The sequence below is a fragment of the Uranotaenia lowii genome, chromosome 3 (assembly GCF_029784155.1).
Source record: "Uranotaenia lowii strain MFRU-FL chromosome 3, ASM2978415v1, whole genome shotgun sequence".
Taxonomy (NCBI): domain Eukaryota; kingdom Metazoa; phylum Arthropoda; class Insecta; order Diptera; family Culicidae; genus Uranotaenia; species Uranotaenia lowii.
In genome coordinates this window covers 122,897,169-122,916,497 of record NC_073693.1, presented here as the reverse complement: position 1 = coordinate 122,916,497, position 19,329 = coordinate 122,897,169, and the positions used below count along the sequence as shown (strand labels likewise).

The 19,329-nt window shown below is 36.0% G+C and overlaps 1 protein-coding gene across 3 annotated transcripts in view; it reads left to right on the top strand.

Annotated features, from left to right (window-relative positions):
- Positions 1 to 19,329, top strand: part of LOC129751364 (myotubularin-related protein 8) — a 125,890-nt gene that overhangs the window by 83,904 nt on the left and 22,657 nt on the right. For all 3 annotated transcript variants that reach the window (XM_055746822.1, XM_055746821.1, XM_055746820.1), the window contains exon 3: positions 12,364 to 12,945. In XM_055746822.1, the coding sequence (XP_055602797.1) occupies positions 12,364 to 12,945 (582 nt within the window). The remainder of the gene's footprint in view (positions 1 to 12,363; positions 12,946 to 19,329) is intronic.

The following is a 19,329-nucleotide window of genomic DNA, read 5'->3' as shown; positions in this document are numbered from 1 at the left end:
CCGTTACACATATTTTTTACCAAACTTTAGTACTAGCGGATAAACTCCACCAAAAGCAGTCATTCAAGGAAGAGTGCTGTTATTTACATGCTTTTTTTTGCTAGTGTCTGGCGATAAATCGCTAATCGCTTATTAGTCCTCTACATTTATGTTGACAAATTTATTTTCTCACGAGATTTCTGGTGAAGTAACGGAACTCAAACTTCACTAGTAGCAATTATTCAAGCAAGAATGCGGATGAATGTTATATTATACAAGGCAACGGAGTTCAATTAGCCGTAAGTTCTCTGAAAATTAAATTAAAAAATAAATATACTAACAAAAATGTAGCGAACTTATTAGTGAATAGCGTTTTAATGTTAGCCTTTGGACTTTGGTAATGTGGAATGTGAATTATAAGTGAAATAACTCAATTGATAGATGTTTGATATAAATTTTCTATCAAATTTCTGAAAAGGATTACAGATAATCGTTAAAGACCTTTTGGGTTGAATCACAGAATTTCAGATATCTATTGTTTCATCAAAAATCAATAATTTTTGTCGGCAACTCTGATGCCGGCTGATACATGTTTATAAAAAAAACTAATATCGTCTTCCCAGGCTTTGTTTTTAAACTTTCGTAATTTTCTTCAATATTCAGAAATAAAAAATATTTCAAAAGGTTTTGGTTTAACTTTTGTTGCCAGTTTTTGAATGCTAAAGAACAAGCCGAATTGGATAGAATAATTTTAAAAAATATCTGCTGAGCATATTTTCTATCATACAAATTTATTTTTGCTTGAAAGAAATATAATGACTTCATTCCTTCGATCATGTGTATAGCTTCCGATTTTTGGCAGCTTTTCTGACTCCCTTTGATGGATTTTGATTTTCGAAGTAGTAGGAGTTAAAATATTAGGAAAAATGTACCCTCAATAAAAAAAAGTCCAATATGACGTTATGCCAATAAACAATATTGTATTTATGTTTTGATCAGAACATAATTAATGATTGAAATGCCAGAAAAAAAGTTAACAATTTGAATGATTTTGGCACAAATGCAGATAAGTGCATATTTGAGCAAATCTTAAAAATTTTCCTCACAATCCATTGTAGAAAAAAGTTAAGTCCTAAAAATTGTAATAAAGCTTCGCGGGCCGCACAAAAACGTCTCGCGGGCCACATGCGGCCAGCAGGCCGCGGGTTGCTCATCCCTGCTTTACACTAGAGGGGTCGCAAATACAAATCGGAGCTTATTTTATTTCCTCTGGTATTGATGCCGTTAGTCATCACTTATCTATTCACGCGTTGTGGGCGGGTATATTATTTTATTTTTAGCTATCAGTGAACTCAATGAACTCAAATAATTTTTTTCCGCTCAACGAAAATGCTTCTAATGCTCATTTACGAGATCACGTATCGTCTTAATTTGTGGAGCATTGCTCTCAGAAACTAACAATAATTGTAAGTTGATATGAAAAATAAATAATCTCCCCATTATTTTTAATAAGTTTAGTAAACATTTCAACTCTTGTAAAATGCAGACCTAAAATTTGATATCGAAAGTTGCTTGACCGTCTCAATGGTCACATATGTGTCAATTAACACATAAATATGATGTTTTAACTAACGAATTCATCGAAAACAATTAACGGTTTGTATAGAGTTATGGACAACCCCTTTACCAGCCTTATACAAATCATTTCATACAGAGAACCATTAAGGTATGATACCTGTTTCTGTTATAGAACATCCTTTTTAGAAATTTACACAACTATACGCTTCATTTTTACAACAATATTGAAATGAGTGAATTGTTTGTATTGATAATTCCTTTTCCCAACTTTCAACTCAAAATTTGAACCCTGAAGTCGTTTAAAAAAACTAAACACATACATGTTTACAGTATCAATTTGACCTTAGTTCTACTTTAACAATTTGTTGAAGAAATCCCCAGATACCCTACAGGATCACTTAAAGTTAGAGGATTCAGTAGCAGCAAACCAAGAGCTGTACACCCAAAATAATCTGCTACGTGAAAAACTACATAATTTTTATCCAATTGATTTTCACGTAGATCCTACGAGATCAATAAGTAAACACGTCCCTATAAAAATTCGCGTTTCATGGGCCTTCCCTACAATTTACGTGAATTTTTAGTGAATTCAACTCACTGTGCTTATGAAAGCTAGGTTGACGATCAGACTTCGTAGAGGACACATGTATTTCGATCCAAGCGTCATAAGTTAATTTTCAGAATTCTTGCAGTGAGTGTTTTTTAAAATGATCGACGAGCTGTTGAAGAATACCATAGCCTTCAGGTTCCCAGATGGTGCCCTCAGTCCAACTTTGGTAGAAACGGCTCGGTTTATTAAGGATTTAGATGCGGACTGATCACTAATGGAAACCTCTTACAAGGTGGCCGAAGAGAAGTCCCTGTTCATAAAGTTTAGAACTGATGAGGCCATGAAGGATGTGATTGCACAGAATGCGGAGAATCTTCAGTTTAAGTATTCGAATGGAACAACGGTGGATGTTATAATGACAATAGCGTGTTGCTTTACCCGGTATGTCAGAGTTTTTGATTTGCCTCCGGAAATTTCGAACGCAAATATAGCAGCTGTAAAAAGGCTGGTGAGGGAAAAATTTCCAGCAGAACTAGAGTTGGACCTGGGGCGGGATTATGGAACTCGAAACAATCGAGTTTCGTTCGATTCGACCAACTTTGGCATTACCGATCTCGATTCGAATGGAACGTTTCGCGATGATCTACTACCCGATTTACTCGAAAATCTAGTATTTTAAAATTTAGAACTCGAACGAGATTCGTAATACTGATTCTAGTTCGATTCGAGTTCAGCTCGAAACGGGTAACTCGAATCGAATAGGATTCATAATTTCACCCCTTTTACTGGTATAAGAGGTGTATTCATAGAAATGACTAATGAAATCCCAAGTTCTTTGTTGTTTTGTAATCGTAAAGGGAGAGTTTACTACGAAGGACTCAAACAGAAGTGTTATCTATGTAAGCAAGAGGGCAACCTAAAGGCTTCCTGCCCGCAAAGTAGAAACAGAAAAACACAATCAGATATAGATGTTCACCAACTCGACGGCGTAGTTCTCCCAGCTAGTTCTGCTAGCAGGGTAGAGCAGCAAACTACAGTGAGTTACTCTGGAGAGGTTCAATCTCCTGTTATCAAAAGAACTCAACCAGAGGTGCAAACGGAAATTCGCAACTCGTCATCAACAAAATTAGACAAGCGACAAACTGAACCTGAAGAGACGGATAGCAGTTTCACCAAGGAACTCAGAGGTTTTGCAGAACAAGAACGGATGGAAGAAGATGAAGAAGAGGTTAAAAATCAGAGTTCTGTAAAACGGCATCGGTCTCCCCCTTCGGAAACTGCTACTGATGAAGATAGCTCACAGCAGCTGGTTTTGAGGCGTACGCGTAGAACTAAAAAAGGGACACAGAATAAAGCATGGATCACTAGAAATCTGGACGCATTAAAACGGGTCTATCTCGGAGCTATATAAACGAAATAAAAATGTTTTGTACTTGAAATGTAGGGTTTTTATTGCACTTTAAAGGAAAAATAATAAAAAAATTATTCCGATGTTGTTTTGATGAATTTTCGAACTTTTGGTTGAGTATCACTCATTATAGTTTGAACACCCTATTCGCTGATCTCAGCGGCCATTTTGTTCCACAATCTCTTCATCTCTGTTGCTTCCCGAGTCGTCCTACCATTCTTTTTCATCTTCTGCTTGACAATTGCCCAAAATTTTTCGATAGGGCGGAATTGAGGGCAGTTGGGTGGGTTGATGTCCTTTTCGACAAAATCCACCCGTTGGCCCAATACCACTGTAGAACCTCCTAGCTGTAGTGGCAGCTTGCCAAATCTGGCGAAAACTTAACTAGTCCTTTGTGAGATCTAATGTACGAAAAAAAAAGTTTTTCAGGCATTCCTCCTTGTAAATTTCGGAGTCCATGGTCTTGTTTTTCACAAAAACCGGAATTTTTCGTCCGCAGCTGCAAATACCTTGCCAGATCAAACACTTTCTTGCAAACTTATCAGCAAAAACGAATTTGAAGTTGCCGGGGACATCACCATGACCAGTGCAGTGCACCACTGCAGTGGCTTTACATAATTTTTGGCCAGAAAGCTGCCCAAAATCCATCTTCACGTACGTTTCGTCATTCATGAGGATGCATCCGTCGAACTTCGTTGGAATCTTCTTGTATAACTTGCGGGCACGTCCTTTGGCTACTAAATTCTGCTTCAATGTCCGGTTTGGTTGCTTACTGGTCCGATAGGATCGTATTCCTTCGCGTAGACGAATTCTGCTGACGGTGCACCGGTCGGCGTTGAATTTCTTGGCAATGTCATAGTCCGACTACCCTGTGTTTTCCTTGATCGTTCTCAACACCTTCAAATGCAGTTTCTGATTCTTAGGTCCACTATAACGCTTGGTATGAACCTGCCGATCTATAGTACGCATGTCACGGAAACGTTTGAGAACGCTACACACGGTTGATTTGACCATTTTTAATGATTTCGCAATTTTTGAACCCGACCACGTCGGGTTTTTGACGTGGGTGTTCAAAATTTATTAACGGATTTAAATCATCCACTTGGAATTCACGTGAAAATCATGTGTATGCTATGTGAAAGTAAAGTAGCTTTTACCAGGGCATCCTTGATACTCTGTGGTTACTACAAAATTCACGTAGAATAGATATGATGCAACAAAATCTCAATTTACGTGAAAAATCCCGGAGAAAAAACTTCAAAATTATTTTGGGTGTACAAATAATCAAACCATTTGTCGTCAAGATATCACACGAAAACTGAATTAAACTCTAACAAACCATAGAAAATCATCATCCGAGTCCATAGGCACTGTCATGTTAGTTTGCCTGTATATCTTTGCAAAACTACTCGAAGAAATGAGCTACCAATGATCTAACGAAACATGCATATTTGCACTAGGAATCCGTGCGGTTTTTATTGTGCGTGTAAACATAAGAATGCCAAAGGCAATTCGACATATTCGCAGCGACTTATCGCCTCAACCCACATCACATTTACACGTGGCAATCGAAGCAAAAGCACCCGTTAAGGAAGGCAGCAGCAGCAGTTAGTTTATGACGGTTTAGCTAAATCCCTCCGGCACTTTCGACCTAGTCAATATTGGCTCATTTTTCCGGGACCAAGCTAATAAACTTGGCCGGATGGCAGTTGCCATTATTTTAGGCCCCTTTTCCGCCGGAAGCTTCATAAAGAAGTGCTGTGCTTTTATAGGACTTCGGGATGCGAGGTTTCTTTTCAGGAGTTCTGCTCCGGTCTCGGCAAGCAAGCAAGCAAATGGATGGTGACAGAAATGATGAATTAGTCTGCGGGTTTTGGCGCTTGACTTTCCACTGCTAGGACAATATGTAGTATACGTTATATGTCACTAGAATACGTTTGCCGCACCAGAAGAAGCCTCAGGTTGTTTGCATTGCGGATTGGAAGCTCCCGCCACTAATGCAGCGTGCTTAAGTGGAACTGTCTCAAGAGGTTCGAACTAGCAAATGATAATTTACGAGCTTTTTAAACCTATCTTGACTTGTCTGTCTTGACAAATCTAACTGTCAAACATGTTTAAAATTTCGAAAAATCTTTATAATTATTCTCTTTTTTCATTTAAATGAATTGAATGAAATCTAAACAATGCTGGCACATCTTGCTAACTTTCTTTTAGGTTGGGCCACAAAAAAAAACAAAATTATGTATCTTTGTTATTACCTGAATTCAATCAGTTTTAACAGATGTATTCTGCATAAGATCTTCTTCACTTGTTTTTTTTCTAGGGTGTTTATCAAAAAAGAATGAATTCTAATGAAATCTGGGACAAAACATGTGCCGAGCGATTTGAAATTGTTTATTTATCACTTGAAACTATTTACAGTGCCTAAAAATGTTGACAGCATGATACCCGGTGTCCTGATTTTTCAGGATTTGTCCTGATTTTCGAGAGACCGTCCTGGTTTTTCAAAAATGCTTTAATTGTCCTGATTTTTGAAAAAACGTCTGTCAAACTTCCTGATTTGTCCTGATTTTCATCAAAATATCTAAATTATAACTGAATTTATAGTTGAATGATGAGAACATCAAACAAATCAATTATAAAATAGTTTAACCGATGATAATCTTTGGTTCAGATGATATTTAAGTGGTGTTTTTCGATATAAACTGCACTCACTGACTCATGAACTTCACGTTATGTCTAAGTGGATGGCTTGCAGTATTTTCTATCAAGCGTGTGTTGTTAAGTTCTTCTAACAATAGAAGCCGCCATCAGTCTGTAATTTTTATTTACTACTAAGAACCATGAAATTTATTATTTTAAGAACAAATTTGATACCATACTTTTTATCACTCGTATTCGCACGGGCGAGGAATTCTGGGCCATTTCATTTGAAAATTTTGGAAAATCAAGACTAATCTGGACTCAATCTAGACATGAATTAAAAACATAAAAATATTGGCCTGAAAAACTATTCCCAACCTCGGATCCAATCCAAGCTCTGCGGCACGGTTAAAATTTTTCTCAATAGAATCTACAGAAACACCGATTCTGATTAAGGTATATGAAAGTCCTTCTTTATTCGATTGCTTCCCGAATACCACTGATCTAATTAGATAAAGTTTTTGATTTACTCATCTTTGTTCGGATTTATTGGCACGGAAACGAATTAACGTTTATTGGATGTTTCTTTCTTTAAATTCAATGTTTTAAACAAGATTTGAACAAAATTTCTTGAATTCAAATTTTTCATTAAATCACATAAGAACAGTGAATCAAATTGTCCCTGATATTGACTCAAAACAAGCGACAAAGTCGACGTGTGGTTTTGTCTTTATTCTCTCTCTGTGCGTTCGAATCGTGTCTAAAAATTAAAAAATTGATTTTCATTTAAAATTACCTCTAAAAAATTAACAAAAATTAACAACAGCTAAAGCACAACAAGTTGTTCAACAAGTTTTTACATTTTCGTTTGAATTTCAAGGCTTTCCACGCAATTTTCACAACTTGATTTTATTTTATATTGGTTTTGCTCTGTCCTTATTTTTTTTTCAAAAACATTCAACGTCGAGGTATCGGAATTATTCTTTTCGCTTTTTATATCATATCGATTGGTGGATCCAAAACAAAAAACTAAAAAAACGAAACAAAAAATAAAACAAATAAATAAGGGATTTTGAAGGCTTCATTTAAAAGAATTACTTGTTGTAGGGGAGATAAGGGCATAATGGCCACCTTAAGTAAAACGCTTATTTAACCATAGAGAACAGCTATAATATGTGAATTACATCATTGTTTCGTGTTCAGTCCCTCAAATAGTCTATTGAATTATTGGATGAAACTTGAAAAAGTAAATAAAAAAGTTTAAAAATGCAGTTTAAAAATTTTTGCCAAAAGCTGAAAATCAGTCACTGTAGAGGCATAATGAGAACCCCCCTGGGGCAGTATAAGCACCATTAATCAAGGCAAGATCAGCTTTTTCTTTCGGGGAATCTAGCAGTGAATTCAACTCGATGAAGTCAACTGAATAATAGAGCTACAGCTTGACATGTTTCCTCTGACGATTTGGCCTATTGGTAAGGTGTCGGAGAGGTAATCAGTAGACTCGAGTTCGATTTCTGGTCAAGGTGATTTTTTTTTTCAATTTATCATTCATGATCGACGCATTTTGCACTAAACGGTGAGTCGTGAATTCATCAAACAAAGCAATAACAAAATAATCTAGATCTGTTTGTAGAATTCAATCAATTAACACATGCTCATACATTATGTTTCTGGTGTTTTGTTTGACGGATGATGCTACTAGCCGTATAATGTAACCAGAGCTTAAAACTGTTAACAGCCTTGCGTTAATGTGAAATTTCTCTCCATTCAGAGTCTTCCGTTTTCGTTTCCTTCATTGCCTTCTCTCACTCAAAAAGCTCTCTTTGACTGACAGCGTTTACAATTTTCTTTCGCTCATCTTCCCATTCGTTTTGGCCTACGGTCATAGTCACTTCGAGGACATGACTGTGAGCTTCAATGCAAATTCAGTCATTTCGATTTTAAATGAATGGAATCCGTTTGAAAAAAGTTGAACTTACGCGTAGTTCCCGGCGCAAAGCTATCAAATTTATAGCGGCTAAACGGTAAACGATAGAACCTTGATGTCTTTGGGAGTATTTATTAACGCAACAAAATTTTTTATATTCTATTTAAAAATAAATGATTGATTCACATAGAAGGGAGATAAAAAAATTTTAAAAAATATTTCGTGTATACACCTGATTCATTTAATAGATATGTAGATCGTGCAATTAAAAAAATGTCTAAGACATCACAGAAATCGAATGAAAAAACAGAAAAAGTTAGAAGCAATTTAAAAAATAAAATAAGAATTTTTCAGTTTTTGTTTATCCTCTAGAACCCAATTTTTTTTTTCACTGAAAAATTCCCAAAAGCCTAGTTTTATGATTACAAACAAGGTTTATTCTACGAAAAACTTTTCAGATGAGACAGAAATTTTGACAATTGCATAGGAGCTAAAGAAATTCACTTTCAGTACTTTTTCGATTGTAGTTTCTATAAATTCAACCAATTTCTTCTTAATTTTGAAATATATAAATCCTGACCAATAGTTATATTTTAAAGTAATTTTTGTTGAAATTTTTCCACAAATAACTGAGATATTTCAACTTATACAAAAAGTAAATACTGTACATATTTTTCGAATTGTTGTCATACTTTTCCAACCCCCACCTTTAAGCGGGGTTCATCTCTCCTACCTAACTTAGGAATTTGTCTTCTAAAAAAATCAATCCAGAATGGCGGTAACTTCTTTTCAACCTTACTGCCAATATTTTTTTAGATCGTAAAACTCATTGACCAAGGATTTCTGAGGCTACCAAATTGATCATTTTTCAAAAAATAGGTCAATTTTTAGTTTTCTCATATTTTTAAACTTTTCTTAGCTGTGGCTTTTGACAACTGCTTGTCAAACCATTTGCATTAGTATGGTTTGTTAGCTTACCATATTTAGAAAGATTCTGCGAAAAAAGTAAATAAAAATTATTGTAGTAAAAAAATTAACTTCTGGCGATTTTAGTAGACCCCGTCTTAAGGCGGGTTTGGCACTAGAGGGTCAAATAATTTTTTTTAATAAGTTTCAGAAAATCAGTGTATTCATCAATACACATCAATGTTCAAATTGCTAAAACACCCAACTTTGTTGAACATTATAGAGACAAGAAGAATTTATACCAATTCAATTACTTCAAGAGTATTTTTTTATTATTTGATTCAATTATTCAAGTTATCAGCTTTTCAATTATGTAAAAACGAAACATTAGATTGCATTAGTTTATTTGTATACATTCAATCACTATTGAGTTTATTCTGTTGTTGTGATTTATCATTCATTTATTGACTTTTTCTGCGCTTTTCGTGCGTTTACATCGTCTGAAAGCTAATAACTTTGAAAAATGAATCCATTAATAAAAATGTATGAACTCAGCCAAACTCGTATAAGTTGATTGAAATAAGCATTTTTCCCTTCTAGATGAATTTTTAAGATGTTTTTTAATTGAATACGAAAGTTTTTGTTGCGTAGATAAATTGTCTCGAAGACATCAAGTGTCTATCGTTTACCGTTTAGTCGCTATTAATTTTGATCACTTTTTTCGGTACATGCAAAGAAGCACAGAGAATGATTGGCTCACACATTCAAAGAGGATCCAATTGAATGATCTTTGAACGTTTGATCCTGTCACGACTTTGTGGAACGAATGAGTGTGAAACGAATGGTGAAATAAAAGAGAAGACATTCACAGTCAACAAGAAGCTCTCTCTCTCCAAACGGAGATTATTTCATCGACTGCCGGAGAAGATGAAAGGGAGAGCTTTTTCTCTCACACTCAACCCGTTTTCTGTCAATGAAGGTGACTGTTTCGAGCACTGAATGTAACAATCAAAAAAATCAATCATGAATGGTATGTGAAAAAAATCCCCTCGAACAGGAATCGAACTCGAGTCTACTGATAACCTCTCCGACACTTTACCAATAGGCCAAATGACTTCATCGAGTTTAATTCGCTGCTAGATTAAACGGCAGAAAATGCTCATCTTACCTTGATTGATAGTGCTCTGTTCGCCCCAGGTCAACAAATTTAAGCGCGTTTTAAAATTGATAAAGGTGAAAAATAAAATTTTTTATGATGGTGAAAATTGAGAAACAATGTGTAAATCATGTTGCAGTGCGGACATTTTAGATCAAGATGATTCAAATGTCATAAAAGCTTATTTGATGGTGCTCAAAAATTATAATATTTTCGTCACTTGAGAACCTAGCTGGTTATTTTTTAATATTTCTGTGAAGATGAAAAGGATATTTCTTTTTTGGTGATAAATTAATACTATAGGAACGACTAAATATTTCCTCATGAAAAATTGTTTTAAGAAAATACGTACTTTTGTAGAAAAGATGAGTGCTTATTATGCCCTGAGTGCTCGTTATGCCCTTATCTCCCCTACCTTATTGCACGGTGTAACTGGGCCTGACGGTTGATAGCTTTTTATATGTATATTCCTCTTCTCTGTTCTCGAATTGCTGAAACATAAACTGCAATACATATGTATTTCGTTACTGGGTCATATCGCTAACCTGCCAAACCCAAAATAGTGAAGTCAAAATCCGGATTTGTGACTTGCAAGTTTGAAGTTCATCAGATTGAAGTTTAGACGATTTTCCGCTTGAAGATTATCTTCCTTGTCTGAGGTGCATGAGTTGACGAAGTGATCTCAAAATAGATAGAAATCAATTTAGGCTTCCGAATTAATTAATGAATCTTTGTTTGAAAAATTCAACTTAACTTAAAAAACTTACCAAATCGTCATGTATCATTGTTCTAGTTCTGTTTGAATCTTCTGAATGGAGGGTTCTGCACTTATAAAACATTATTTTTCCATGAGTGGGCATGAAGTATTCATATTTAATTGAATCTTGAATGACGTGCTAGGCTAGAACAACTGAACTAACTCAATAGGTGGTATGAAAAAAACTTAGCAATAGCTTTTGCTAAACTAAATCGAGCAGTCGAGCAGTCGCTTAAAGCAATTGCTTCGGTTGATATGAATAAAGTTTTTTTTTGACAGCTGTTTTCTCTGTCAGGAGCTTTTACTTTTAGAACAAGCTAATTTGGTATGAATAAAGCCCAAATCTGAAGTAATCGCTCGACAAATCTCCTAGCAATTGCTTTATTTTCTAAGCATGCTCGGTAGCAGACTTTTCCAATAAAAAATTCTTTAGCAATGTCATGAATTTATTAAATTAGCAATATTACACTTCAATACAATTCAAAAAGGCATTTTCAACATGGATAAAGAAAAGTCGGAGTGATAATCCAGCTTTTTTTCATATTCCTGTCGTTGTATGAAATGATTCGTCTAAGATGAAACTAAACAAATCAATCAGTAAATATTCTAAATTAAAAATTCCGGCTATAGTGGAAGAAGTTCCAATCGGCTTGAAGTTGAAAGAAAATTGTAATAATTTAAAATATAATTCAGACTTCCATATTCATATGATTTTTATATAATTCTAAGATTTAAAAAAATATTAAATTAAGATGCGCGCCTATTGCCTATTTTTTATACATCGGATTATCCCGATCCGAATACGTGTGGGAGAGCTATGATAAATGTTAAAGTTAGGTCATTTGTTGTTTGACTATATTCGAATATGTTTTCATTTTTCTTCAAACATCAACATACGAGCACGCAATAACCAAAAACTTTCCGGTCGTTCTTACACCCACCATCCGCACGTCGACTTCATGGCTATTTTAGGCGGACTTTTAAATTTTCTGATCGTCTTCTTTCATTTAACTTTAGAAAACTTCAGATTCTGCTGGTTGGATAGCTCTATTTTTCGAAGCAAAAGCTATGTTCTAAGAGTTTAGTACACATCCGCTAAGCAAATGTTTATTCATACCAAACTAAGCAAATGCTTTGGGCTTTTGCTTTGCTTGATTTCGAGCTAAGTAAAAGCTGCCGAAGCAATTGCTAAACCTTATTCATACCACTAAATAACTCTCTTCAACCTGCTAGAAGGAAACCTTTAGTTTGGGAATGCAGCAGCAGCACTAATTCGCTGCGGCAAAGCAAATCCACTTCAAACACCCACCCACAATTGCATCAATTATTCGGACTGGATTTGTTTTTCTCCTCTTCGTTTTTTTTTTTTAAATTTTTTGAATGGCGTTGTTTATTCCCGAGAAAAAGCTCTTCAATTTCCTCAACATTTTTTTCTCTCTTTTTCCTAATTCATTTGCAGGTGCTGTACATGCAGATCGCCAACGTGGAAAAGCTGCCCCTAACGACGACTGGTTCCCCACTACTTATCCGCTGCAAAACCTTCCTCTCAATCACGTTCGTCATTTCCAAGGAGCGTGAGTGCCACGATGTCTACACGACGCTGATGAAGCTCTACCAGCCGGTGAATATCAAAAACCTGTACTGCTTCCAGTACAGCACCGCAGCCAAAGAGCTGCCCAAGGTCACCGGATGGGACTACTTCAAGCTGGAGAACGAATTTCGGCGAATGCGGGTGCCGAACGACCAGTGGAGTCTGTGCACGCTAAATCAAAACTACGAACTGTGCGACACGTACCCGCAGCAGCTGTACGTGCCGTCGGAATCGAGCACCGCCATGCTGCTCGGGAGTTCTCGGTTCCGGTCCAAGGGCCGACTGCCGGCACTGACCTACCTGCACCCGAACAAGGCATCGATATGTCGATGCAGTCAGCCACTGTCCGGCTTCTCGGCTCGCTGTCTGGAGGACGAACAGATGCTGGAAGCCGTCAGGAAAACCAATCCCAACTGTTCCTACATGTATGTGGTGGACACTAGACCGAGGGTGAGTTATTGGTCACTTTATTTTTATTATGTTGTAACTTTCCATTGGAGTGATTTATATGGGAATTTAGATTTGTACCTACGTATTCCGCAGTACAATTATTATTTTATTTTATCTTCTCAAATGATTGACCAGGGTGGCCAGCGAACCGGGAAAACCGGGAACTGAAAATGGGTCCGGAAAAAGCGGAAAAAACCTGGAAAAAACCTGGAAAAATTTTGGATCGTTTTGTCCATACATTAACTTATTGAATGTGAATTTGAAATGTAAGCTAAATCATGGGTGGCCAAACCATGGCCCGCGGGCCACATGTGGCCCGTGCCTGTTGTTTTGTGGCCCGCAAAGCTTTTTTCAGAATTGAATGTTTTCCTTCTACATCATTTAAAAAAACCGACTTTATTTTATCAAGTAAAAGAGAAACATTTTTAATACTATTCAATTTCACAACATTTCATATATTGTTTGTACTTTACAATCGCGTATTATGCAATAAATATTTGTTACTTCATACAAGTGGTATTGAAAGTGGCCTCCACTATTCTGGGAGCGTTGACAGTCTTGGAGAGTTGGTATATTTTTGAAGAGTTTAGAAGGCGTCAGGGAGATATATTACGAAAAAAAACTCGAATAATTCAGTACATTAAAATGATAATGGAAAAGTAAAAAAATATTTATATTTATTTTGATCTATAAATTCACCGTATTTCAAAATCATTCACAAAATTTTTACAAAACATAAATTTAGTATTTTTTGACTTCGTTGTCCGAAATTTCATTTGTCAGCTTCGATTGAAAGAAATCAAACAGGAAAGCAGAAGCTCAAAACAATTGAAATCTTTGTAAAATTATCACATTATATTGTAATCACATCATTGGGGTGGTCGTTTAGCCTAATGGCGAACGTGTCTGGCTAATAAGACAGAGGTCCAGGGATCGAATCCCGCCATCCTAAATCTAGGTTAAGGAAATTTTGGCAGTCCTTTCTAAAGCCAGATTCTGCAATAAAAATATTCTGTTAGGTAAAATTTATCTAAATTTCAACTTGAACTTATTTGGTACTTACGTATTACGAAGAAGGGGGACTTTTGTAAAATATATTTTTTATAGTTATTTGCTTTTTCTTGATTTTTTTTAATTCAAAGATGTTAAATAACAATGATAAGTTGATAAAAAAAATACACCTTTTTATCAACGGCTTTCTCACTTATGGAATTAAAATTTTAACAAATGGAAAATTTTAAAAGAACGTTATTTTGAATTTAAAACATTCAGATTAGGTTTGTGCAAATTTTTAATATTATTTTTTTTATTATTATCACTAAAAAGCGTAAAGAAATTTCATCTCAAATGCGAAAAGCTTAGGAAGGGTATTTTATTTTGAACAATCCCGTTCTGCAGAGTGATCCTTATGGGATAAAAAAAACCCAGAAAGTTTAAAATCTCTAAAAACGCTATGTGCGTGAAGTATTTTCGAAGAAATTAAATTTAATTCATTACCCATTTATTGAGTCTGAATTGGAAGGTATAATCTTGTCTGTTAGCTTATATCTATTATATAAAATTCTCTTGTAACGGTGTTTGTAGTACTACTCCTCCGGAATTAGCTAACCGATTCAAATGAAATTATTTTTAGAATATTCTGTGGGCATGCGAATCGGTTAATATCGAATAAAAATAACAAAAAGTCGCATCAATTGTCCGTAACAATTAAATTTGTAATAATTTGAATCAAATTAAAGTCATGGCCTTCAATTTTTTCGAGATTTCCTTTACTTTGAGCGCCGGGCGAGCGGTTTGTTTTTCGTCTCCAAGGTCGAGGCGTCGCAAGCAAACGTCGTGAGAGCATAGTAACCAGGGCATAGCATACTGATTAGTGGGAACATTTCGGCGCTTATTTCTCAACCAAGCATACTTTCAATGCACGTGGTGGCGATATGAAGCCTAGATGTGTTTTTTTTTCTACTTGATTCTTAGCTGATTTGTACAGCACATATGAATAAATGAAACCTAGATGTTACCCTGATTGATATTTTGCCGATCGAATATAAACCATTTAAAAGATTTTAAAAATTACAACTATTTTGATTTCGTGTTAATTGAAGCAGCAATTGTTGTCTAAAAAATATGAATTTAATACTGATACATAATTTAAGTAAGAAGTTTTGAATAAAAAAAAGAAAGCGGAATGATTTACGTACAATTGTATAATCTTTATGCTTAGAAGGTTAGTTTTTATTTATACCGAAAACAGTAAAATGAAAAAGATGTATTCAACAGAATAGATCTAAAACATTTTTTGAACATGTACAAATGTACTTAACTGAAGACGTATCAAGCGTCTTCAAATTTGTAGAACAACAAAAAAAAAGCCATTGAAAATGAACAGACATAAACTGAAGAAGAACCTGTCCGTTAATGTGAATACAAATTAACTCTCCATCTATAAATTGATGGGTCCAAATTAACAATCTGACAAACAAACTCAACTTTTTTTTAAAATCATTCACCGAAAAACTGTTTACTTATAAACTGTTTGTTTACACAGATTTCAAGTACGTACTTAACATAAAAAGTGTGTTTTGTTTTACATATTTTGTCTACATTGAAGAGACTTTTGATCCTCTTTTCTGTTGAAAAGTTTTTTTTTTGTGATTGATATCCCGGTGGCAGCAGTATTTTTTTCGATAAATTTTGAATATGACCGGAAAGGGTCAAAAATAATTTTTACTCCTGTCATTTGACAGGATGAAACAAATGCAAACACGCCTTTAGCCATGAAATATCTACCATTTGAGATTTTTTTAGAGAATATGAAAGTTGAACTGTGGTGATATCCGTTTGCACTTGCCCCGATGATTCTTTATTGAAAATTAAGAATTACAATCTAAAAGACATTCAATTTTTTATGGTTTTGAGAGATGTTTACATGAAAATAAAATGAACTGATGAAACCATCGTAGCCTGTACAGATTATTTAATTTTGTTCTGTTTAATATAAAAAAATCTGCTTTTTAATTAAAAGTTAATGAATGTTGAAAATATTACATAAACCTAAGTGAATACGCAACTTACCACCAATAATGTTAAAGAAATTTTTAAATCAGAACATCGCAATGCTTCAATTAGAAACTCTTGATAAAAATGGGTTAAATTAGCCCATATGCCTTTTAAGATAAAGTAGACTAAATGCTGTGATTTGGTTGAATATCAAAAAAAAATCTTTTAAACATATTCTTTCCTTCTTTCAAAACCAATCGTTTCCTGGATTCATTGAGTTTAAGTTAAAAAGGAATTTAATTTGCATTTTTTGATTGCATGAATATAAAAAAGATTTCATGCCATGCCAAGTGCTATTCGGGAACTGATTCAAGTATACGGAAGGAGGGAAATGTAAAAAATCTAGGACAGCGAGACGATCAACAAATCAATATTTAATGCTATTTTTAAGTTAATCAGCGACGTATAAATATAAAATGGACACAAAGTTTGACATGGTAAGACGAAGTTTACCGGGTCTGCTAGTACATTTATAAAATTTTTGTGTTGATCAAATAAAGAAGAACTGATAAAAATCTATACTGAATCTCGAAAATCTTTATTTTTAAAACATATAAAAAAATATTTGACTATATTTATATTTCAGGAAACCCACTTAAATTCGTTTGCATTTAATATTAAAGAATTTTTTTTTGTGTGGCCCGCAGGCAAGTCTTAGTACTAAAATTTTGCCCGCCTGTTAATAATCTTGGCCACCCCTGATCTAAATATTCTATACCTTACTAAACTTTGTTTACGAACCTCAGGAAAAAGTATCCGGATAAAGAAATAAGTGAAAAGAATTATTTTTTTAATAATATTACGACCTCGAGGGGCGTAACTTCTATGGTTTGAAAAATAGTTTTTTACAAGTTACTCAAAATTCAATTTTTGAGAATCCAGAATTCATAAGGCCAAGCGGGGAAATATGCAGAAAACAAAAATTTAAATTGTGTTAATGTTAAACCGTGCTGTTTCGTTCATCAATGGTTGTACAGAAGGTGGAGCAAGATACCAAGTTTTTGTGGGATTCTATAATTACAGATCATAAGTGTACGAAAGACGGAATCACGTTTGAATATTTTGTTATCATCTGCATTATGAATTTACAGCAAAAAAAAATCAATTTGAAATGCACGAGCGCCGATGTGGTCTAGTGGATAGGCTTTTCTTTTTAATAGTTGATCACCCGGGTGGTAAATCCTTTTTACGGATTGCATTCCAAGGCACGGTGAGCGACCGAGTCCCCCCAGTATGCTACTCTGGGTCCATGGGTGCAATTAAACGACTCATGATACTATGAACCCCTACGCCATAAAGTCCACCTGGGGCCTCTAGCCATAATTCCCATCCGGACCTGCAACGAAGGCTGTACCCAAGATGGGAGACCAAGTCCGCGCTTAAGCGCTCTTCGGCAAACTCCAGTTCGAGTCAAACTCCAGCATATATAACCTGCCTCTTGTTACGATTCAAGACTAAGGACCTCTCCTCTAACGACTTGAGATCCGGCCTTTACTCGCAAATCGAGACTAGCTTGGTTCCCACGAAAAAACGTGCCCTCCGCCTCTATTCGAGACCACTGCAAGAGACCAATGACCTCTCCTCTAACGACTTGAGATCTTGGCTCCGCCTGGCTTGGCTCGAGGCCCTCACCTCTTTGCCCGTCCGTGTGCCGATCGAGAGCAGCTTATCCTGGGCACGCGCCTGTCACAGCACACGTCCGGGACTTGACGAAAAACTACTCGGATGATTCCCGGCGAAGAATTCATCCTACACCGACTCAGATGACTCACCTGCCGACGACGTGAAGTCACCCTACCCGAGAGTATTTCGCGGCGTTAATACTCTTCCCCCTATGAGTTCGACTACGAAGAAGGTCGAGTCTTATCCCCGCAGCCTCCCTCGTAGGGAGCGCGTTCTACTCAGATACTCCGCGGCGGTGAGGGTATCCTATACAACGATCGCGACGTACCTAAACAGCTCGGCATACGCAGAAGGTAGAGTCTTATCTTTACTGCTTTACTGCTAGGATCGGACGCACACTACTCGAATGCCCCCCGCCGAAAGGACATTCTATTCCGACCGTGGTCCGGTCTTCCTCCTCCCTTTTTGGCTGGCAACCCTAGGGTTTTTGCCCGCCGTGTGCCGAATCGAGAGCAGCTTATCCTAGACTCGCGCCTGTCACAGCACACGTACGGGTCTTAGACGCTTGCGACTCAGATGAATCCCGACGGTGATGTCATCCTACCCGACTCGAGTGGCTCATCCGACGGCGACGTGAGACCACTCTACCCGAGAGTACTCCGCGACGTGAATACTCTTCCCCCTACTCTAGTGGATAGGCTGGCGCGAGTCTGGTGTTGGTATGCCAGGCGTACTGGGCTCGATTCCCGGTATCGGCAAGAAAACTTTTGGGTTCGAATCCCAGAAGTGGCCGACATGTAAGATGTATTTCCTCATTTAACTGACTATATAATAAGAATGTTCAATCAGTTTCCAGCTGGCCAGGTATATACACGGATGCCGGAATACCTGTAAGTAAACTAGCCCACCTGATTGACTCGTTCTTCCAAAATAAACCTACCTACATCAACACAATACATTCATCCATAACAGTTCATACGAAGCCATGGGGTCCGGGTATGATGTACGTGTTGCATAGGAGATTTGTCAAACTTAATAATCTAAAGAATGCATGTGAGCACATACTTAGGCAGAAACTGCTGTGAATCCGTGCACCCATGGTGGATAACCAACATACATACATACATACAAAAAAAATCAATTTGAAATGCAAAAATTTCTTCTAAGAAAACTTTTTAAAATTTCGATTAAGATTCTAAATTTAAATTTCGGATTAAGTTTTACATTTTCGAGTTCGAAATTCAGATTCAAAATTAAGCCAGAATGTATGCCAAATCCAGCACCCAGAACTTAAACTCTAAAAACACATCAGTATTATAGACGAGAATTTAAATAATATTTCAGAATGCTTTGTAAGCATAAAAATCAACGCAATAAGTATAATATAGTATAATATGATAAGTAGCCATAAGCAACTAAAATTACCATTCGAATCCTGAAACCAAATTCAAAATTAATTTCTGATTTACGGATCATTAATTTAAAATTTCGGAAAACAGAGCGCAATAGTCTTATCTAATATATAAAGATGAGTTGGACTATATATGTTTGTTTGTTTGTAGGCACCATTTTGGCGGGTGTTTTTTGTCCTCCTACTATTCAAAGCACGTGGTACCGGTACGAGATATTGGGATGCAAAATATGCCTACATTTTGAATTGAAAAATACAACTAGCCTGTTAGGAATATATTGACTTGAATTGTA